Consider the following 24,485-nt stretch of genomic DNA (forward strand, 5'->3'; position numbering starts at 1 on the left):
ATTCTCAGATTACATAATTACAGATGCAATACCAATGAAAAATGTCCGACGTTCAGTTGTTCCGCAAGATGTCCAGGTATTGTGGTTGTCATACAGGTGCAAAGATGCAACTGCAGAAAAGCTAGTATGACCGTACCATGTGAATTTACATTGAGAATATGCTGACCGTGTATTCTGAGACTGAATTTTTTTTTCCCAAGCGTTAATTTTCAGGTTTTGTGGTTTTTTTTTGCTTTTTAATAGTTTGAAGTTTGTTTTATGTGGGAATTTTAGGCTATGTATAATACATTAACACCAAAATACACCCATAATTTAGAGTGGAAATAAAACATGTGAGCATTTTAGCTCATAGATAACGAGCATGTCCATTATTTTGCTGGTTGTAACTAGAGATGAAGGAATTTACAGCAATAACTAAGGCCTCATTCACACATTCAGTGATTTTTCTGGGCCACAAAACCTCTGGGATCCGTAGAAAATCATCCGTATTTGCATCAGTTTTTTGTACAATTTGAGTAGTACTAGTTTGCATAGATTTCATCTGTGTTTTTTGCGGACATCATGGATGTGACATCCGTGACGTCAGTAAAAAATACAGATCCCATAGACTTTTATTGGTAATCCGTACCACAATCAGAACCCACACATGTTCTTTTTTACGGAACAGATTACGGATTAAAATTAACACTGATTGTGTGAATAGCCCAATCAATCATAAATCAATGTGCTGTAAGTTGAACCGCGATTACGGATCTGCAATTACAGATAACTTTACAGGACGTGTGAATAAGGCCTAAGCAAATCGTTTTGTTGGCTTGGCAATTGGCTTATCAGCCTGGCCTGCTGCCTTTTAACTCAGCACTGCTCTTCCCTGGCACAGTCCTGGGAGCAGCACTGAGTGAAGTCAGCAGGCTGATAAGTCGACTGCTGAGCGACTGAAGTGATTCGATTTGTTGTTACTGTAAATTCGCTCATCTCTAGTTGTAACCGATTTCAGACATTTGTTTGATACCATGACTTTCTACCTGCCATCAAGCGGCTTTGTCAGTGTTATAGCCGTCACAGCCTGGCATGGATGTTCTATACCAGGTACGAATCTCCAATCCTAACCATTTGTTCCCTTAGATCAGCGATTCTCAAACTTTTTCCATTAGAGCCTTAGGGTATGTGCACACTATGGAATCCCAGCAGCTCGCTCAAAGATTGAGTGGGTTCACTCTTTGGGCGGACGGCAGAATCTGGCAAACCATAGAATGAAGCATATGGGAGCAGTGGAGATGTTCCGTCAGGATTCTGTAGTGTGCACATACCCTCACCCAGCAGAGCAAATGAATGCCTGGGCCTCACCAGCCTGACCAAACATATACTGGGACCTCCCCATCTATGGGTAATTCCTACGCAAAAACAAAAAAAACAAAAAAAAAAAAACAATTATTGCTTTAAAAAAAAAATAAAAAAAATACAAAACTAAAAAAACAAACAAACAAAAAAAAACCCTAACTAGTCACGGCTCCTAGGCTATAATCACTCCCCTCTGCCATGTTATCCCTCCTTTCTGGGGGTGATTCCCAGTTCAGGAGCCTGCAACATCATTCAGAGGACGTTCTGAGAGGTGGGATTACAGCGCAGAGAGGCGCGACTACAGTCTGGAAGCTGTGACTAGTTAGGGGATGGACATTGCCCAACTACCTAGTTAGCGCTGATTTGCATACAGCAGGCAAATAAATATAACTGCGTTGCACAAAAATTGTGATGACTGGTTTACTTTAAGTTAGAAGCTACCGGATACTAGTATCTAACCTCATAATGCTTCTGTGTTATACTTAGAAGAGGTCTCCCTTACTGCTCCAGTCATTCCATAGCTGCATGATTTTTTTTTATTTTTTTTTTTACTACTTACATGCTTTCTGAAAATTTTGTTACTAAGCTTGGCTTATCCTGATTCCGCCTCTGTCTGAACCACCTCTGGATTTTGCGTGCATCCCAGTCCAGCTGTTTTGACAGTCCTTCCAGGTGCTTCCCATCAGGACACTGGGGAATATACAAGCATAGGACAACAGGTTATATACACCTCAAATAATGCACACAGTTACAGAGCTTTACTCAAGGACGTTGTAGCCTTGGGCACAATATGTAACTGTAATGTCACTTCAGATGGCCCAAAAACAAAAGGGAATATCACTACAGATCACTGGTAAGGCCTTGAATATACAGTATGGAGGGCAGTTTCCCCAAAGAGACATTACATGTCATGTATGAGATTACAATAGCTCCAGTACAATGCATTATATGGAGTTGTGAGTTCCTCTAATCCACATCCTCTGGACACTAGAGTTAATGAGAAATCTTACACCGTTTACAGTCTAGTTCTGCAAGTTTCCTTCCTGCTGGTGCACCTTGCCTAGTATAAGCGATCACTTCCGGAGCCTGAGAGGGTAGCATGTGTCCACAATGGAGAACAGGAGCGCATCCACACGCTAAGCTGTAACACAACCACAGTCACTGAAAGATGATAAATCATGTTCCATTCACCGGATAACAGGCGCAATTCTTTACCTGATGTATGACAATGAGTGCATCTGCCTATGAATATGACACCGATATATACGGCACCTGTATGAGTTTACTCTTTCCACAGGCCTTAGATATAAAGAATATAGGACACACAGATGAATGGAGATGCTTTGGATAAATGTTTGGAGAAGAGCTAAACAAATATAGTTCATCCATAGGCCCAAAGGATCAGATATCTAACTAGATCATACACTTTTAATGGCTTGTTCACCTTCTATTCTTTCCAAAGCCCCTGGTCTCAGCGGAGAGAAGAGTTTAAGCCACTTCCATAATCCTCCAGGATCTTGCTATCTTTTCAATCACAACAATACCATACCATACACATTACATATTTGGCCTCCCAGACCAAGACTGATCAAAATTTTTGACATGTCATTTTTTAAGTGACAAAACTACAGAAAACTTGGGAAGAATAAAAAAAAATAAATAAATACACCCCCCCCTGCCCCTTTCCCCCCCCCTTCTTACATGCCATTATTAAAGTACAAGGTGCGAAGAACAGTGATAACAAATCCTATGAACTGACAGGACAGGACAGCTTATCTTGCCACCCCATGATCTTTCTTTGTGCCAATATCTAACACAAAACATTGTCATCAAGGAGAGTGAACTCTGAACTATGAGCAAACATAGGCACTAATACTATCCTAAAGCTGGCTATACATATAGGGTCTAATGTGTACGGGGACAACCTCATGTCATGGGCATGTCGCATTTCACCATACTCAATGCTTTGTTCTCCAGTAGATAAGTTGGCACCAGACTAATGTGACAGCCATTTATTTATCTCTCCCCATTGCAATAAGTTTGAACACTTGGCCAAAAAGAAAAAAAAATAATTTGTCATAAGTTACACTTTAACATACACACCCATGGATTGATAGTATATTTAGCCACGCAGAATGCTGCCAGCCTCCCTGTCATAATAACACTCTATGGGAGACTCGCGTGCCTCCCCTCTTGGTGCTGAAGAACGAACATGTTCATTCTTTAGCGCGGAGAGAGGAGCCGTGCGAGCCTCCAATAGAGTGTTATTATGACAGGAAGGCTGGCGGCATTCCGCAGCGGAATTCCGCCACAGAATTTCACCACTTTTGCTTTGTATGAGCATAGCCTTATAAGTGGAAAAAGCACGTAGCAGCTCATTTCACTCTTGAATTTCACGACAGGTGACACTTTTTTTTTTTTTTTTGCAGAAATCAATAGTCCAGGCGTTTTTAAGAAACTTTGTTATTGGGTTTATTAGCAGAAAAATGCATTTTTATCATGAAAAAGCAGTTTGAAGCTCTCCCCCCAGTCTTCATTGTTCTCCTATGGAGAGAGCTAAATAAAAGACCAAAACAGGACAACAAAGAGTTAATCTACAAATACCTCACCTGTTATCTCCTGACAGTCAGCACTGACCTCTCTGAGTTCTGGGTGCCTGTAATCCTCTGTTATCTTCTTTTTGCTGTCGGCTAACTCCCTCCTCCCCTCTCCCTAGAACAGACTGGGTACGTCTGATGCAACAAGTCACAATTTCCTATTTTTTTGCAGTGGATGGAAAAGAGGAGGGAGGTGGGTACTTGGGAAAAGGCTTTTTAAAAGCAGATAATGGCATATTTGGCTAATAAACCCAATTACAAAGTTTCTTAAAATCGCCTGGACTATTGATTTCTGCAAAAAAAAAACAACAACAAAAAAAAAAAAAACACGACAGTGACTCTTTAAGCTTGCCACCTGATCTAACTGATCACAGGAGTCAGGCTACCTATATTTTTAAAGCCCCTTTTACATGAGCCTATTATCGACAAAAAGTGTTGCTAGGAACGCTCCTTTAGTCAATAATCGTCCCATGTAAAAGTGATCAGCTGAGAAGCTGGAAAACATCTGCTCGTCAGCTGATCTCATCTTTTGTGTGGCTTCAACATTTACGATATCAATATCAGCCGCACATCTCTTTAAGCAAACAGTGGATGTGCAGGCAATAGCAATATATATAAATGGCTGCCCTAACAATGCAGAGATTGTTTGTGCAGCCGCACGATTAATCATGCCTTCTGAAGACGAGCACTGGTGTCGCCGATTGGCACTCGCTTGCGTCCTAGTGTGGCCCCATATTGGGCAATGTAAATGGACCCTAACACTGAGAAACCAGGAAATCCATCTGAATCCATTCCACACAGTCTATGGCCAGCTTATGGCACGAGTCAGGTCACTTCTGCAGAGGAAGTGGTGCTCTATCTCACACATTCTGGAACATGAAATTATTTCTGTAAGATAGGGATTTATAAATAAACTTTTATAAGGTCTAATAATTAAAAAACTGTGGATGTAAGATTTATTGGTGGTGTACAATCACTATGCCTTATCTCTGCAGAAGCCTGCATGTACAAACACGTAAAGGGTGTAATTTATGTATCCACATAAACAAGGCTTTCTGTGCAAAGTAATTTTGTATGCACGTTAGGAGATTGCCAAACTCACTATAAAAAGGAAACAAAAAAATAAAAAAATAATTCACCCGCCAATACCTTATTGGTCGCTGCAACATGTACCTACAACTCTCAAGGGTGGTGCTTTTACCCTGCAGCAATGAAACATTGAGAATGAATCGGATCAGAACAACAACTGCAAAGCCTCAATGAACGCCTAAAATATGGCAGGTTAATCGGACCAGATCTGTGTGCAGGAGGCACATGGGACGAGGAATGGTGCAAGTTTTCTGCAGGGCACCACTGAACCTGTCTGTGCTACGTAAAGAATTACATTGGTAAAATAAAAATGCATTCATTTACACAAGAGAACCCTTTAAACAACAAAGCTTGACACCTCACATGGATCTATGCAGTTACTGACCTTTGTGATGGATATGAAGACTTTTTCTAGGATGGCATTGGGCTGTGCTCTTCGGGGTCCATTGCCCTGGAGACCCAGTCGTAGTGCACATGGTTTGGCGATAAACCTAGAAAACATGTGAATACATAATCAGATATCTATATCACAATGGTGTTAATGGTTGGTGTGGTCAACATACAAGTAGCAATTAGCAAGACAGCCATACTGGGTGCACCCACTGCCAATTACTAGCCAGGGGTCACATTTAGGATACAGTCAGAAATAAGATTTTCACAGCAGATATGTGAGCAAAAGCAGTAAATCAAAAAGAAGGAATATGAATAGAAATACTGATACGTCCCTCAAATATTTACTCTTGGCATTAGCTGTAAAAATTGCAACAAAAGCTGCAAGTGTGACTATAGACTTAAAGGAATATTTGAAAGAAAGTCACTTTTAGGTTCAGAGTGTCAGAAAAAAAGCTAACAAAACTGTACTCCTCTTCCACCGATCCCCTGCCCATGCTTTTAATATAATGGATCAATAGCAACTTTTTTGTCAGGATAAAGTACAAGCAGCCCTGAGAGCATGGACTAATATTATTGGAACAGGACTGGCAGTAGGTTAATTTAAAGGTATCTATGGTCTATCTACAGATCAGTGTGGAGTTGCAGATTAGGATGCTGTGGATCTGTCCCTTGCCGGGCAAGTTCTGCAAATTAGCCCAATTCAAATGAACAAGGCTTGTGTGCAACCTGATCTTTGTGTGTCAACTGCAACTGCACACTGATCTGGAGAAAGAATCATCATGACAACTATGAATGACAGAAGACGCTTTAAAGGGTCACTAAGTTTTCAAAAAACCTTTGTCATGCTCCTAAGAATATGTCAAACATTTTGATTGGTCAAGGCCTAGTCAGTCCAACTGCTAGAAGAAGCTGGGAGAAGTCTGCACTAGTATCGGACTGAGTGCTTTGTGACGGACATGGCCTATAGGACCTTCTCAGGTCACATGCAGAGAGAGCAGTGGGAAGCAGAGTGCTTCACCCCACTAATTCTCAGGACACCCAGAGGCCAACTGCTCAAAATGTTGATATATCCCTGTGCTTTGAATAAGCAGGAACCTTTTAAAAGGGGTTTATCAGGAATTAGAAATTCTTGCAAAAACAGCACCACCCCAGTCCTTGGGATGTATGTTAAACAAAAAAAAAATATCTTTGCACAATCAAAAAATACTTTTAATTTATACTGTGAAAACATTTTTTTAAAGTTTTGCAAGTTTAACAAAAAAGTAAATTGCTAGGGAACAGAGATTGAGAGGGGGAAAAAAAACCCCACATAAAAGAAAAACTTCTTATTCACCCCTTGGCCCCAGGGGGATAAGGCTGTTGAATTTCAATATAGCCAGTCTTTTTGTCCTCAGGTATTATAAGGCCCCAGGGATAACCTTGCAGCAGTTTCCTCCTCTCTAGCCATTCAGGACACATGCATGCTTGGCCGAACAATGTGTATGAGGAAGGGGGAAGCTGAAAGCAATAGCCTCTCGCTGGATGAGCATTCAGCCAACAGCTATCGAATGTGAATGGCCGGTTTAGGTTATTATACTTTACTCTTGAACGGTGGAGGAAGAAAGTTTTATTTCTATGCCACGTCGCCATGTCTCTACACAACAACCCTATAGACACCTATCCAAGTATGCACAATGCCAATCCTCACATGGTAGAACAAGTGCGCATGTAGACACCAAACCGTAATCTCCATATTGACCTTAGAAATAACAAACGTGTCTTTTATTACGTATGTGATCACAGTTAGCTGTATTAAAAACGCGTCATTTTACATATGCAGCAGTGCCTCACTCCAGGGTTGTATCATCAACCTTTCATGAGTCTCACGGTAACCTGGCTCGAAGACAAAGACATCTACACATGTTTCATTGAGCCAACATCTAACCGCAGCCCATAACCACCAGTGAAGCCAGCAGGAAGGCAGCACACGCTGGGAGACCTTGGCTTAATATATTACACTACGTCTTGCAAGTCTTAATAGCCGCACCCCTCCCTTAGCACCACAAGGCGAAATATCACATCTGTGTGTCCATCCCTGACTAAGAGCCTTATATTGAAAGTCTCCAAGAATTGTTCAATTGGATTGTGCCAAACACCAAATGGCACAAGACTTACCTGCTCAAACCTACCTAACTAGACCCCTCTAAACCACTTTTACTATACCCTTTCCAACAGTTTTTAGCACATACTGTGCCATATGCCATGTAAAGTGATGACAAAAACAAACAGTTTGTACAGAGTAGGTATTGTCTCCCAATATATGACAGACTAACAGGAAAGCCAGAAAATGTTGCAATCCTTTAAAAAATATACATGACGCCTCCCCTCCAGAAAGGCCATCTTTGTTAGGCCTCTTGCACACATCTATGTGCGCCACCATAACGCACAGTGCACGACTGCCGGCCCACAGATGCAATTATGAAGTTTATGGATCCTGAACCACATCCATTGTCATGTGCATTGGTCCACAGCCTACAAGGGAACTGTATTCTATCCAAGGGCCCTTATATTAGTGCCTGGCGTCCCCTCTGATCAGCTCTTTAAAGGGGTTATCCAGCGCTACAAAAACATGGGCACTTTTCCCCCTTTCTTGTCTCCAGATTGGGTGGGGTTTTGAAAATCAGTTCCATTGAAGTAAATGGAGCTGAATTGCAAACCGCACCTGAACTGGAGACAACAGTAGGTGGAAAAGTGGCAATGTTTTTGTAGCGCTGGATAACCCCTTTAATTGCAAACCACACCTGAACTGGAGACAACAGTAGGTGCAAAAGTGGCCATGTTTTTGTAGTGCTGGATAACCCCTTTAAAGGGTCCGCTACACTTGTGCAAGAGCTTCAGACTTGTGGTGCAGCCTAGTGGTGGCGAAAGGTAAACCATTGATCCCCCAATCTGTTAAATAATGACAATGCTGCCATGCTTTTCATCACGGTTACTGATAATATGGTGACTACAAGCATGGACACTTAAATAGTTAAGAAACTGCAGTGCCTACGTGAACATCACAGTCCCTTTAAACAGCTGATTGAAAGGGAAGCTGCGAGACCGATCTCTACTTATCTAATATAGATGACTTATCCTGACAATAGGCTATCCATTCTTAAAGGGATGACCCTTTAAATATTCTTATGGAAAGAAGCAGGTTATCCACTTCCAGCACAAACACCAGTAATGCTATTGATTGACAGACAGACAGGAAACCTTTCACAGAAGACACCAGACTCCATTTGCACACGCCGACATATCAGTTACCCATCAGTAAGTCTAGCACAGTCAAATCCACTGGGTGATGACATAACAAGCTGCAGGCCTGACAGCGTTACCAGCTCCCGCTTATCAATGGCATCTCTCGTAACCCGCCATATGTCCTCATGGACTGGAGCTCTGCGTCTATTAGTCTCTCATACATGTAACGTGCTATGGAATATGCTGGCTCTATATAAATGATGGTTCTCTGTACACCCAGCAGTACTCTGCTTCCCTGATAAATAGTAATGCTTGTATAATAAACCACAATGTTTATTTAACCACTGGGCATGGCAGAAAAAACCCACAGAAAACAGTTAATTGGCAGACAAACTGTTAAATGTATTTACTATCCATTATTTATAGGCACGTTTATGTCTCTTGGCCTCGATCCTCCTCCCAGTCATATTGAAAGGCATTGCAAGCAGCCATAACATTAAAACCGCCTGTCTCATGTTGTATAGGTCTCAATAGTGCCAGAGGCATGGACACCTCTAAGGAGGTTTTTTTAGAGTGTTTAAAGATTTTTGTTTATATTGTCAAGTATTCAACTCGCCATCACTGGCATGTCACTTTCCACCCAAAATTCTGCCTATACAGCCCTCTACCACTCAGGATATCAGTTTGATACTGGTCATTTAACTCCCTAGATGCTGCAGTGAACAGCATCCTTGGCATCTAGGGAGTTATGGCAGGGAGACATCAGGGTGACCCTGGAAATGTGTGTGCTCGTAAGGCAGCAATGCACGGATTCTCACTGAAAAGTTTTACAACAGATAAATATTCTCAGAGAAATTATGATGAGATTTATTTGATCCTCTCCACAGATAAATCATTAGATAAGGCAGTAACATTGGATTACGTGGTGCCAGAATGAGGTCCAAGATACATGTCTGCAGAAGAAAAAGGCAATCTGTGAGGTGGCCATCTAACAATCCATGGTATACTGCTCTTATGTAGAGTAATTTTGGCCACCACAATTCAATAATATAATTTGGACTAGGACTAGCACAACATCCAAGAGAAAAGTACATGCTCCCTAGTACATACCAGTGATGCCCGCACTGTTTGTACCAGGACAAGAATAAGGCTAGCCCACAATAGTTTTTCTCAACACATACCATTGCACTTCTGAGGTCCCAACGTCAAGCAAAATGTTTTTCAGAAAAGCACTTACTGCTAAAACCGGTGTCAGGAATCACCGAAAACCCAGATCCAAACCAATCAATAGAATAAAGGCCCTTTTACACAACCCGATATGGGGCCATGCAAGGGCAAAAGTAAGGCATGAGTAAGTAACCAGGCCACAGGAACAATCACTGTTTCGTTTGTGTGGCCCGTGAAATATACTGTTATAGGCCGCATATTACCTGTTTACACAGGTAGACATTCAGCCAACAGCGAGATATTTTGCCTCCAAAAATGTTACCAGCAGAGTATCGGGCATTTTTCCACTCCTTGGCTGATCAATGTAATTTTTACACAGCCGATTATCAATGCTCATTGCAGATAATCGTCCCGTGTAAAAGGGGCTGAAGCCATGAGAAGCTGCAATATTAGTCCAGTGGCAGGAACTGCCCCCCCCCCCCATAGACTTATAATAGGGCATGTCTCCTACAACGAGATTAGAAAAAGCAGCAAGCTAGGCAGGGCTGGCCGCGAACCTATTACGACTCATTCTAAAGAATGGCAGGGGCTTTGCAAACGTCAACCAGTCAAAACTTTTAACAAGTCAAAAATTGTGTTAAATGACAGGGACCCTTTGCTGTAGCCAAGCCAGTCATCACTTGTTCATCAACAGCTATTCCTCCTGACTGCTCCCATACGTATCATACAAGCGAGAGAAGAAAACATTGCTGCCAGACTCCTCTGATGTTGTGTGAGGCTTGTGTGTGATCCAGTCTGTGTAAACACAGCCTAAAGGTGCCCGTAAAAGCACTAATATATGTAGTAAGTCGATTATAGGTCACACAAAAGGCCCTGTTACCAGGGGGGTTTACATTCAGGAGGCAGCACTGTATAAATTGTAAGAGCACAAGTATTTATGTACACAAGGGACAGCTGCCTAGAACTTCATGGACAGAGGAGAGAAAACCTTGATTTACCTTTCAGGCATAGCATGAACCCACTGGAAGAGGTAGACAGACTCCGGTGGAATGCACACTGTCTCTTTCCTGTAGATAACACTAGCTAAGCCCTGTCCCACAATTTCTGTGTTCGGTCTTGGTCTCTCTACTGCCAGAGACAGAATTCAAGCAATGAACATTAAATGGAGGGAAAAGGGACACCTAGTGGTCAAGACTTTGTGAGCCACTTCATTTACCAAAGTCATTAGGAATTACACAGGCCACAACATTGGGAGGTGTGTGTGTGTGTGTGTGGGGGGGGGGGGGTAGTTCTTCGACACCACAGCACCCATTTAAAACTACAGGCCAGTGGTATATTGAGAGACTCTCTGAGGAGATCTGCATGGTGCATTAGTGCTTATTTTTCCTGTGTGCTTGGCCTGGACAGCTATACATCCGGTGTTAATGTATTGAGCCATTTGCTCGTGTTCAATAAGCACCATGCTCCATACTGTATTACATCCATTAATTCCATACGGAAGTCTTTGAGGTTTTATTACTAAGGCTCAGTATATCATATAGCGAGAGGCTTCACAAAATGTATTCATACAGCTCCATTAACGTCAATATCCTGCAACACACACACACCAATCTCTGCACATAACCTATGTGAGCCCAAATTCTGGTCCTCCAAGTAGTTTGTTCTTTATTTATTTTATATTTTATTAATACAAGAACCTCACTTACTATGTTTCTCTACATAGAAGTATCCGGATAGGATATATTTGTCTACTTGCAACAAAATACATACTTCCAAACTAAACTTTGTGTTGGAGGTATATAGTAAGGAATCCTCCCAATGTCTTCCTGTGAAGCTGGTGGTGTATTCCTATCAACGAGAGGCTGATATCACTCACATGTGTCCCTGCATTAAAAGCTATTGCTAGGTCTATAACGATGGCAGCTGCACAGCTCACAATTTGAAATGACAAATTTATTCTGTATATCACATGTCTTATTCACCACTGTACCCCTAATGCTGGGCATTGCGCACACTCAGTGGAGAAACTCAACACCCTAAATCGTGTTTTCTGGCCATAGCTTATCGGTGCCGATTGAAGTTAGAGTAAGACGACGAGTGATCTCTTGGAGGAAGAGGATGCAATTTAAGACAGGGGATTGCAACCAAATCCCTGACAAGGATATCTCTGAAACTAATCCATAAGTGCTAATGACTTTGCCCAGAGACTATTCGTGTCAGTAAAGGCTTCACAATCACAGTAAGCTCCAGGCGGCACAGCGAGAAACGCAAACATTTATTCAAAGAAGCCCACCTAGAAAATGTGATCACATAGGCTCAAGCCATAGGGCCCTACAAACATATTGGGAATCTTTCTGTTCGATTTTCACAATCAAATATACTATTGTATATATATTGTATATTGTCTCACAATCCACCGGTATAAAACTGATGGGACTGTCTGGGATAGCCCCCAAAGGCACAAGTGTCAACCTCATGACCCTCCAGCTCTTGCAAAACTACAATTCCCATCGTACCTGGACAGCTAAAGCTATGGTTGGCGAGGCATGGTGGGAACTGTAGTTTTGCAAAAGCTAGAAGGCCGCGAGTTTGACACCCCTGTCCTAAAGAATGAATGGAGCACTGGCTGCACGTGTGGTTTGCTCCATTCATACTGTACCTGGGGACATTTCACCTCTGTTCTACTGTACCAGCGGTCAGAACCCCACATTTACCAAGGTACCCCTTACCCCGTGAAGGGGAACACATGACGAGATGGGAAGCAATATTCCCCACAGCTGCACAAATGGCATGCCCGCCTCTGCACTGGTTTAATCTGACATTACTAAGCTCTCAGTGAGATCAGACAGGCAGCTAAAACTAGGACACGGGTATTCAATGACCTCAACAGGCCTACAAAACCAGGCTCCACTAGTGGCAACTAAACCATTGGTGTATCAAACTTAATACTGGCATGTTATATTTCTCAATTACAGACACCAGATCTCAGAGTACAGACTATGAGGGGTCTGTTTGTAGCTGAAAGAAGTCTATTAGAGTGGATATATGACTGACATTATGCTCGTAATACAAGGCACCACTGTAATGTTATAGGAAAGGGAAAAAATGCAACACATTAAATATGACAATACATAAAACAGAACAGAATCATCTCACCGCCCCAACTAGGGAAGAGTGTCCTGGTACCCTGGATTTGTCCGGAGGAGCGGATCCTGCTGAATCCTTCTTTTTCCCACTGGTATCCATGCCAACACTTCAGCTGTTCATGGAACAAAAACGGTGGCACACTGCACCTCCTTGCCTCCTGCGCCACGCTCAGGGATCACCAGGCCGGCTCCCTACTAAGAGCTCCCGGCGTCTAACGTCACTTCCAGCGCAACAAGGATTCCCGGGTTGTCGCTTCACTGCGCGCGTCACTTTAGAGAGCCCAGGAGCCAGACCGGAAATAACGTGCATCACCTCCTGCGAACACTGCCACAGGGGAACTGCAAGCCAGCAGCCAACACAGGCTATGGCCCCCAGCCTCCGGCACAGAAATAGTGAGTGGGGCTTGGTCCTAACAGCAGACCTTTCACACATACCCCCAGCAAACCGATAGGATGGTAGCCCCATGGTGAGAAGAAGCTCCGGCTCCTTAGAAATACACTTATGGATGAACCACGTCCTGCTCCAGGCCTCCTGTTAGGGATAGGAAACCACTGAGGATGGAGTGGAGGGCCTGCCCTTTTATCTCTCCAGGTTTCCTGTCCCTGGGGGCAGAGTCCCTCCTCTCTGGTGGTGCGATCATGTCTAAAGGGGAAAAAAAGCCATTATGTTTATAGCAATCCCTTCTCTCCCCGTCTACAAAAAAAGAATATGTACATATTGTCATAAGCTGGACTCCTAGAGCCCTGGTGATCAGTTATATTGGTGCCCAGGTACTCACTTCAATGCAAGGGGAAAAATAAACATTAAAAGGGGTTATTAAAACTACGACTTATCCCCTATACAAGGTATAAGGGAAAAGTAGACAATGGGTGGGAGGTCGGCCTCTGAGAACCCCATCAATCATGAGGGCTGGAGTTCCTTGTCTTAATGGCCCAGTGGTCAAGCATAGTCACTGCTGTTCTATTCTCTCGAAAAGACAAATGGAGATAGCAAAATACAGCACTCTTTGGCAATACTATAGGGAGTAAATGGAATGGCAGTATGCATTCTTGACCACTGATCCCTTCAAACAGGGGGACAAGCGACCCAGAGCCCCATGATCGGTATAGGTTTCCAGCAAGGATGGGATGGAAAATATATAGTGGGAGGACTTGTACTTCTCTTTTCTTTTGGATCCACTTCAGGTTTTGGCACAAAAACTGCAGGGTCAGTATTCTAAAAAAAAAAAACTGCAGTGTGTGTTCTCATCCTCAGAGGCAGGGCTGTGGAGTCGGTAAGCCGCAGCTCCAACTCAAGACTCCGCAATTCTATCAGGACCGACTGACTCAGATTCCTGCTCCATCATAAATGGCCAGTCATATACCAGGGGGGTTATTTATCAAACTGGGTCAGCAGCTTCTCCCTATTGTCCTACATGATCCTGAGGGCAACTTTTGAGGGAATAAGGAAAGATATAAAGCAGCTTCTCCTGTGTGTGCAGTGGATGCAGCCAGTCTCCAGCCTTCATGTCCTGAACAACTCACAACTAGACTAGAAGTAGCAGGTGATCTTTTCTGCTGACAATCTTCTACGTTTCTAACTATGCACCATACACTCAGAAACACTGCTAACAATGCCAGATCCCTGTAAGTGTTGGGGCATGCCATAGTACACACACAGCCTGCTGCATCCATAGAACACTGAAGAAAAACAAAAAAAGGTTACTGCTACACTACTTATGTCTTCTCCTCCTCCTCTATATTACACAGGATATCTTCATATTACACTGCTGCTCATATACAGTCATCCAGCATCCAGGAAGAGAACAGCACAGATCTCCCCCCCCCCCCCCCCCCCCACACACACACACACACACACAATGGACTCTTCCAGCTCAGAAACAGACTGGCAAATAGTGACCGACAACTTTTCCATGACCACCCTTATGTAATAGGGACAGTGTCCTATTACTGATACATAAGGGGCCAGTGTCCTATTACTGATATATTCCCCGACCACCCTTATCTAATAGGGCCAGTGTCCTATTACTGATACATTCCCTGACCACCCTTATGTAATAGGGCCAGTGTCCTATTACTGATATATTCCCCGACCACCCTTATCTAATAGGGCCAGTGTCCTATTACTGATATATTCCCCGACCGCCCTTATGTAATAGGGCCAGTGTCCTATTAGAATGTTACTCATAATATATATTCATAAGCAAAACCTATAAAATTCATATCAAAACTCTATTCTAAATTGTTCTAAGATTTTTTTTAAAGCTGGAGTCGGAGTCGGTACATTTTTTCCCGACTCCAGCCAAGACTAGTTCCAAGTCCACGACTCCACAGCCCTGCTCAGAGGTGTTAGCATGCTCCATAGTGTAATTGCTGCTGAGACTGCAGAGTACTGCTATGCTGTATGACTGCCATCGTGAAGAGAGCACGCGGCTTATCACTGCTATAGCGGAGCGCTGTCAGATAAGTAAATAAGCCAAGACACAAGCTCTAGGTCTAAAGGTGCATTTACACACAGATTATTGCTAAGAGAAGCCAGAAGGTGTAAACCAGGTTAAAGACCTGTTTATAAGAGTGATCATGAATGCTGCAGGTAAAACCTTGTAGAGAACACTAATAAACATAGAAGGTACTATAACTTTGATACAAGATTATTATTACGTTCCCTATAATAGAAATGATGGGAGGGCGGTGTTCTCTTTGGGATCCTCATCCCTTGGCCAGGGTTGACTGCAGCTCTTGCCCATACACACTCAGGCTGCAATTTATCTTCCACACCAACAGATCATTAAAGGAGACCTGTCACCCCCCGTGCCGGGATGAAGACCGGCCGACCCCTCGCTAGAGACCCTTATACATACCCCTTCTCTCCAAATCACAGTCGGAAGCCATGCGGGCGCGCTCCTGAGAGGGGTCCGATGCCTATAGAGAATGAATGGCTCTAAGTATAAGGGTCTCTAGCGGGAGGTCTGGCGGCCTTCACCCCGACATGGGGGGTGACAGGTTTCCTTTAACCATGTCGAAATTCAACATGCTGATCTCTCCCTTGATGGTAAACAATGGTGAAGCATGAATGAGAAGGCTTGGCTGGCTTCTGCCATGAGGCCATATTTTCAGTTCTGTTGTATAATTAGAAACTAACCGATTATAAAAGGACACTAAATGTTTCTATATTGACTTCTGGGCTTTGTCATGTGATCAGCATTACCAGGCTTCATCAGCTAATTAATGAAGAGAAAAAACACCTGCAATGAAGCCTGGTAATGCTAAAGCTAGGGAGATTGATGGGAAACTTTGCACGGCTATTGGTGAACGCATTAGAGCATGGCTCTCCAAACTGCGGCCCTCCAGCTGTGCAAAACCACAATTCCCATCATGCCTGGACAGCTAAAGCTTTGGGTTTGGCTGTCCAGGCATGATGGGTAATTTAGTTTTGCAGATCGAGGGCCGCAGTTTGGAGATCCATGCATTAGAGTGAGATTTAGACCGAATGAGTTCTGTGGCCAAACTAAAGAACTGGATGCCAGCCATGCCCATAAATTGTCACATATAACCTGGTGACATGAGGTTAGGAGACCCCTGCTCCCCCAAACAGTGCAGATATTCATGGCATATATCCTGTGGAGTTTTCCCACAACACTCATTGCTGGCATACCAATGACATATGCCATTAAAGTGGATAACTGAGCTGTAGTGTGTAGGGCGTCATACAGCTACAAGTCTATCAGCTATTACTATTAGCCTAGAACGCACATAAAGTCAAACAGTACATGACACTTCTGTCTTGTTCACTATATTATTTTGTTGAGATTCTGTGTGCTGTTATGTATGTATGGGGGCTTGTGGCACGCTCCACTCAATACAGCAACAGTTTCCACCAACACTGGATTTACACATGGTAAACTTGACCCACCATGGAGTCATCTGACATTTATCCATACACATATTTTGTTTTTGATTTCTATCCAAACTGGTCATGAACAAACCCATGGTAAAATTAGAGGGAAAAAAAAAAGTTTTCATACATACATCAACCATGCTGCATTGTGTAGAATCCACAGCATGCCTTCCAAACCACTGTGACCATGTCCACAGCATGTACTCCATTTACATTCATTAAACCATACTTGTTTAGGTGTTAATTTCACATGTAACTTGCTCATGTAAACCCTGCACCCTACCATGTATCACATCTCAACTACGTTGACAACCTGTCAGAAAGGGATGACGACACATACAACCACAGACAGGCATGGGTCCCATCGACATCAATGGCCCAAATGTAGTTAGCTAGTGACTCTGTTCAGGTATACATCTTTTACTTGAGCTCAAAAGCGCAGTGCGCTGCAATTACAAACACACGTGTTCAGGAAATGTCCCAACATCCCTAGCTGACTGCAATCGGGTCACTGAAGGCAATGAAGCCCAAGCACGTACACAATAGCGTTCCATTTAACTAGTTACCATTGTACACATGCCACAGAGGGCTCAGTCGTACCTGTACCTCTATTATGCCATGTAAGAAATATTAGAGTGCCAAATAATACATTTTATAAGAAGAAATTATAGTTTTTTTCTGTGACTTTATAGTAAAAGGTCAGCTTTCACTTGTTAAATGTAAAATAGAAAAAATGATGAGAACATCGATGGGTCAACCTCACACAAAACTGAACTCAAGAACAAGAGGACACAGTGAGAGGTTAGTTAGGGGTAAGATCAGAAGCAACGTGAAAAAATATTACTTTACTGAAAGAGTAGTAGATGCTTGGAACAAACTTCCAGCAGATGTGGTTGGTAGATCTACAATAAGAGAATTTAAACATGCCTGGGATACACATATCTATCTTAAGTTAAATACTAAGGGCAGACTAGATGGACCCAGTGGTCTTTTTCTGACGTCAATCTTCTATGTTTCTATGTTCCTAGCAGCCCATGGAGACCTGCAGTTACAGGTTAAAGGGCTATTCCCATCTCAACTTACAGAGATAAACTTGTAGGGTTCGCCTGTTTAAATATTTTTGCTAATTCATTCATTAAGCAAACTTGTCTCCTTCTCCTGATATCTTTATTCCATACTATACAAGCCAGATCACTGCCTTTAGAGCAGAGTGGTGGTCGGCAACCTAGACAACAAGCTGTCAACAACTGGAGGAAAAGAGCAGCATATCAGAAGAAGACAAGTTTGTTATGTGCAGCACGCTGGCTCAGTGATTAGCACTGAAGCCTTGCAGCGCTGGGGTCCTGGGTTCAAATCCCACCAAGGGCAACATCTGCAAAGAGTTTGTATGTTCTCTCCGTGTTTGCGTGGGTTTCCACCCACGCCCAAAAACATACAGATAGGTGAATTTAGATTGTGAGCCCTATTAGGGACAGGGAGCAATAATTGGCAAAACCTATGTAAAGTGCAGCGGAATCTGTGTTAATAATAATAATAATAATAATTATTATTATTATTATGTGAATGCATTTGCAAAAATATTTAACTTGAGTCCTACAAGAAGAACTGTGTTAGTTGAGATGGAAATAACCCTTTAAGGGCTGTTCCCTCAATAATTTTTTAAGGCCCCAAAATTGATGTGAACATGAGGTCATAGGCCCGAACGTCATTTGAGTTGAATTCTAAAACTTTATTCACATGAAGGAAGATTTGGGTAAAACATACTTCAGTTCAACGCATACATTAAGCATGGACACACAGCTGCATTTGTATATACATCTCACACACAGTATAATTACTGTATACCATGGGTATATGGTGATTTCCGCAGCACACTCTAGTATGATACTTGTCCATCCCTCTGTCCCTATAGAAGGTGTGAGCGGTGCTGCCCCACAATTTACGCTGTGAGCTAAAGGTTAAAGTACAGAGCTGAGCAGGTAAGGGCACAGCAGTGCTCCGTCCCCCTGTAGCTCAGCTATTACCACACACTCAGGTCAATAGTTATTAAGCTTCATGTTGATTCTATATTTTCATTCATATTTTCCTATCTACTATAATATTACAGAATAGAGGTGTCACAAGTGAAATGTGTAGTGTTTTTTCCAGGCTTTGGTTAGGTACGGCATCTGATGGATGGTACAGGGCTATGAAGACACAGGAGTCGCTGACCAACATTAGCCCAGGGTTAGGGAACCTTGGCTCTCCAGCTGCTGCAAAACTACAACTCCCATCATGCCTGGACAGCCAAAGCTTTAGCATGATGCGAGTTGTAGTTTTGCAACAGTTGGAGAGCCAAGGTTCCCTACCCCTGCATTAGCTATATATCTGTAGTACATTAAAATTTTCCAGGTTGGACACCTGTAGCCACCGAGCAGGCCTCCCATCGTTGTGTGACACCCCTTCATCATCTGTCATTGGAAGTGGCTGATAAATACTCACTTTCCATGCAGAGGTATATGGCTGGGTTCACACTGTGTATTTTTCCTATTGGAAAGATACACTGCAGAAATCCAGAGGAAGGCCTCAACATGCTCCTAAACAATATAATCCCCATTAGAACAAAGAACACAGAGTGCAAGTTTTTATTTTAGCGTCCAGTACATAGCAGTATAGTCCCTAGGCAGCACAACATGGTACCTGCTGAGGTCTATGGACAGTACTAGTGCAGTGCTCCATGGGAAAGGATGCTCCCTATCCATCAGAGCTCTGCAGGTGACACTACATCTATACACTCCAACAGGGCCTATAAGAAGGGACCATGTGATACACAGGCAGACCAGCACCACCTCTGTGTACTGGCTGCTAGATGCAGTAATACAATGATGGTGCATACACACACGATTCCAGATGTTCACTGCAGGTATCTTAGGATCTGTACAACAGAGCAGTGTTACAACTGTCTGCAAGAGGAACCTGTCACATCGATAATGCAGCCCGATCTGCAGGCAGCATGTTATAGAGCAGGAGGAACCTGTCACAGCGATAATGCAGCCCGATCTGCAGGCAGCATGTTATAGAGCAGGAGGAACCTGTCATATAGATAATGCAGCCCGATCTGCAGGCAGCATGTTATAGAGCAGGAGGAACCTGTCATATAGATAATGCAGCCCGATCTGCAGGCGGCATGTTATAGAGCAGGAGGAACCTGTCACATCGATAATGCAGCCCGACCTGCAGGCAGCATGTTATAGAGCAGACTGATACATAATTTTGTGGTAAAAGATGCAGGATGACTTGTCATCTATTCATGTCAATCTCTGCTCATTCTAGAGTGGGCGGTCCTACTCTGTGATTGACAGCTCTCTGCACACAAGTGTCCATATAGAGGGAGCTGTCAATCATTCAGCCCATAATCAGCAGAGATTACTTGAATATATTACAAGTTATCTTGAAACTTCTCCCACAACTCTATATATAAATCTGCTCAGCTCCTGCTCTATAACATGCTGCCTGAAGATCGGGCTGTGTTTTAAATGTGACAGGTCCCCTTTAAAGACGCTTTACCCAGTAAGCATCAATCATGGGAAACATCTGTAAAAAAAACTAATGTATGAATCTTCCCCCATAACCTACTCTGGCTTTGTTACACTACAGACACTGACTATCGTCACCATAAACTTCAATGTAAAAAAAGTGAATGGACCTTGTCTTTTCATGTGTTCAGGTTAGATGCCAGCGCTGACACTACATGTAACCACACAGCGGGGAGGCGGGCAGCATGAAATCCTCTATGGGACACACAGTCCTTACAGCTACAGTGTAGCCCTCTCATTCATACTGTGCAGGGTGGTATAGATCTGTGTACAGAGTACATACATTACAGGAGACCAGTATATATACAGGAGACCAGTACACACATTGCAGGAGGAGACCAGTACACACAGGAGATCCCAGTCAGCTGCCCAGCAGAGGAGATAAGCAGCTGCCCATCTCCCTGGTGACACTTCTCTCCCCTGCACCATGGAGGTCTATGGGTAGGATACAGTACTGTCCCTATGGAGGCTGCACACAATGGAGACAACAGAGTGCACAGGGTGACTAATAAGCGTGGACTGTCAGGTCAGAGGTGGAGCTCCCCTGTGAGGAGCACGCTGGTCGCTATGGGATGGAACTGGTGGGATGGGGACCGGTGAGCACTGGTGGGATGGGGACCGGTGAGCACTGGTGGGATGGGGACCGGTGAGCACTGGTGGGATGGGGACCGGTGAGCACTGGTGGGATGGGGACCGGTGAGCACTGGTGGGATGGGGACCGGTGAGCACTGGTGGGATGGGGACCGGTGAGCACTGGTGGGATGGGGACCGGTGAGCACTGGTGGGATGGGGACCGGTGAGCACTGGTGGGATGGGGACCGGTGAGCACTGGTGGGATGGGGACCGGTGAGCACTGGTGGGATGGGGACCGGTGAGCACTGGTGGGATGGGGACTGCTCCGCAGGGATGGGCAGGGGGTCGCGGCCTCTCACCTCTCGAACAGCAGCCTGAAAGCGAAGATCCCGAGCGCCGTGGGGAAGGCGTAGAGGAGGTGTCCAGCCCGCGGGTACTGCTCCCCGCTCTCCGTGTCCGCCAGGTCCGCCCAGGTGACGTTCTGTGGGAGCCAGAAGCGTTCATTCCAGAACCAGGCCGAGAGGGCAGACATCTTCTAGCAGCTCCGCCGCCGAGATACACGGCACAGAGGCAGCAGCAGCTCCGGGGGATGACGCGCTCCCCCACTCTTCGGTCTGACACGGAAACTAGGCGGGCCCTGACAATGCTGCTGCTCAGCCCCGCCCCCTGCACAGACCGCACCCGGAATATCGGCCCAGCGCGGCCGCCCTGTTGCTGCACCCAGAGGAGGAGGCGGCCGACCTGTCACGTCCCCTCCTCATGACGTCATTTACGTGCGACAGCTTAAGAACTGTGGCGCGGTGGAGATCAGTGCTGCTGCCTATAGCGACCAATCATATCACTGCTGGTTGTTTGGGTTGTAAAATACAAGCAAAGACCTGATTGGTTGAAATGAGAAGCGCCTCCCCATTGAATGGCCTCTGGAATTATGTATTAACCCTTTGGGGACATAGCTAGGTTGATAATTTTCCATCAATTTAGCAGTACAGGGAGAGCGAAATTAAATGGATTATCCAGTTTTAGAAAAACAGGATTGCTTCCTTCTAGAAACATGCAGTGAATGGAGGTGAATTGCAATACGACACACAACCTGGGGACAGGGGTGGTGCTGTTTTTACAAAAACGTTAGGTAGGTGTGGATGGATAGACGGGAAAGGGAAGCCTGGCAAGGAGCCTTGACAATTAGAGATGAGCGAACCGGGTTCGGGTTCCAGTCGATCCGAACCTGAACGTTCGGTATTTGATTAGCTGGGGCTGCTGAACTTGGATAAAGCCCTAAGGTTGTCTGGAAAACATGGATACAGCCAATGACTATATCCATGATTTCCACATAGCCTTAGGGCTTTATCCAACTTCAGCAGCCACCGCTAATCAAATGCCGAAAGTTCGGGTTCGGATGGACTCGAGCATGCTCAAGGTTCGCTCATCTCTATTGACAACCTCATCACCACCAAACGGGGATACATTTATGCCATGTTCTCACACCTAGGACAGCATGTGGCTGAAATCGCACCCCCATGCATTCACCAATAGCCACGCAGTGTTGCCAAGTAATTGGCAATATTGTGCTGCTACTGTTAAACATATAGGGGTATGGTTTTGGCCACATTCGTTCCTAGGTATGTGGGAACATGGCCTTATTAGAATAAATGGTCAGATCTGTTCTGCTCTGATGGAAGCAATATAGAAAAAAAAAAGTTATGAATGGCTGTGAAACATGGCCACAAGCTTGAAGTTGCAGCCCAAAAATGGTTGCTTAGGCCCACTGAAAAAAAAAAAAAAAAAATGCTACTGGGGGCTAAAAAGCACAGGAGTGGGACCACTGATCAGTGGAAGACAATAGAGATGAGCGAACCGGGTTCAGGTTTGAGTCCATCCGAACACGAACGTTCGGTATTTGATTGGCGGGGGCTGCTCAACTTGGATAAAGCTCTAAGGTTGTCTGGAAAACATGGATACAGCCAATGACTATATCCATGATTTCCACATAGCCTTAGGGCTTTATCCAAGTTTAGCAGCCACCGCTAATCAAATGCCGAAAGTTCGGGTCCGGATCGACTCGAGTATGCTCAAGGTTCGCTCATCTCTAATGATAACTGATCTTTGATGCACGTTTTTGGCGCATATTACATCACAACCAGAAAGATGTAAATAATATCCCAATCTTGTCTACATTAAAGTAAGTGTTTAATTTATTAACCTCTTCCCATTCCCTTAAATGGGCAGTTTCGCCCATGAGATGGCACAGGTTTAGGATCAGTCCTCATTATAGACGAGCGAACCTCGAGCATGCTCGAGTCGATCCAAACCCAAACTTTTGGCATTTGATTAGCGGTGGCTGCTGAACTTGGATAAAGCCCTAGGGCTATTTGGAAAACATGGATATAGTCATTGGCTGTATCCATGTTTTCCAGACAACCTTAGAGCTTTATCCAGCAGCCCCCGCTAATCAAATGCCGATCGTTCGGGTTCGGATCGACTCGAACCCGGTTCGCTCATCTCTAGTCCTCATGCTACCCGTGTCAGGAGGTGGCTGTCACTTGTTAACAGACTCCCACTGCAATTCTTAGGTGCCTGGATGCGCTCCGATTCTGACTGTTAAAGAGGTTGTCCAGGAATGATGAATACTTGGCCAGGCTTCTAAAGGTTGCGGGGGACATGTCAGTAATGTATACTTACTAGAGATGAGCGAACCTCGAGCATGCTCGAGTCCATCCGAACCCGAACCTTCGGCATTTGATTAGCGGTGGCTGCTGAAGTTGGATAAAGCCCTAAGGCTATGTGGAAAACATGGATATAGTCATTGGCTGTATCCATGTTTTCCAGACAACCTTAGAGCTTTATCCAAGTTCAGCAGCCATCGCTAATCAAATGCCGATCGCTCGGGTTCGGATCGACTCGAACCCGAACCCGGTTCGCTCATCTCTAGAGATGAGCAAATCTTAAGCATGCTCGAGTCGATCCGAACCCGAACTTTCGGCATTTGATTAGCACTGACTGCTGAACTTGAATAAAGCCCTAAGGCTATGTGGAAAACATGAATATAGTCACTGGCTGTATCCATGTTTTTCAGAAAACCTTAGAGCTTTATTCAAGTTCTGCAGCCACCGCTAATCAAATACCGAACGTTTGGATCGACTCGAACCCGAACCCGGTTCGCTCATCTTTACTCATGTCTAATACTTACCTGTCCTGTACCTACTGCCAGATCTCAGGCCGCCCACTCAGCAACGCATTCTGTGTTTTCATCACATACAATGACGTTGCGCTCCTACCAGAAATTAACTCTATACTGTGTGGCTGCTTCTTATGTGAGCACATCGTATGTTCTGAAAATACAGTGCGTTGTGGTAGGTCCAAGATCCAGCAGTGGCTGGGGAACAGGACAGCCTACAGCCACGGCAGCTTGGCCAAGTATTCATGTTTCCTGAACAACCTCTTTAATGCTTTAGATCAGGGATGGTAAACCTTTGGTCCTCAAGCT

At 44.2% G+C, this 24,485-nt stretch overlaps 1 protein-coding gene across 1 annotated transcript in view; it reads right to left on the reverse strand.

Moving 5' to 3' along the window:
- Positions 1–21,705, reverse strand: part of CERS5 (ceramide synthase 5) — a 43,369-nt gene extending 21,664 nt beyond the window's left edge. The window contains exons 1-3 of the mRNA XM_069970008.1: positions 21,361–21,705; positions 5,413–5,518; positions 1,901–2,031 (exon numbers count right to left, since the gene is read on the reverse strand). Of these exons, the coding sequence (XP_069826109.1) occupies positions 1,901–2,031; positions 5,413–5,518; positions 21,361–21,533 (410 nt within the window). The 5' untranslated portion in view covers positions 21,534–21,705. The remainder of the gene's footprint in view (positions 1–1,900; positions 2,032–5,412; positions 5,519–21,360) is intronic.
- Positions 21,706–24,485: the final 2,780 nt, after the last annotated feature.

Source organism: Dendropsophus ebraccatus, chromosome 5 (genome assembly GCF_027789765.1).
Source record: "Dendropsophus ebraccatus isolate aDenEbr1 chromosome 5, aDenEbr1.pat, whole genome shotgun sequence".
Lineage (NCBI taxonomy): Eukaryota > Metazoa > Chordata > Amphibia > Anura > Hylidae > Dendropsophus > Dendropsophus ebraccatus.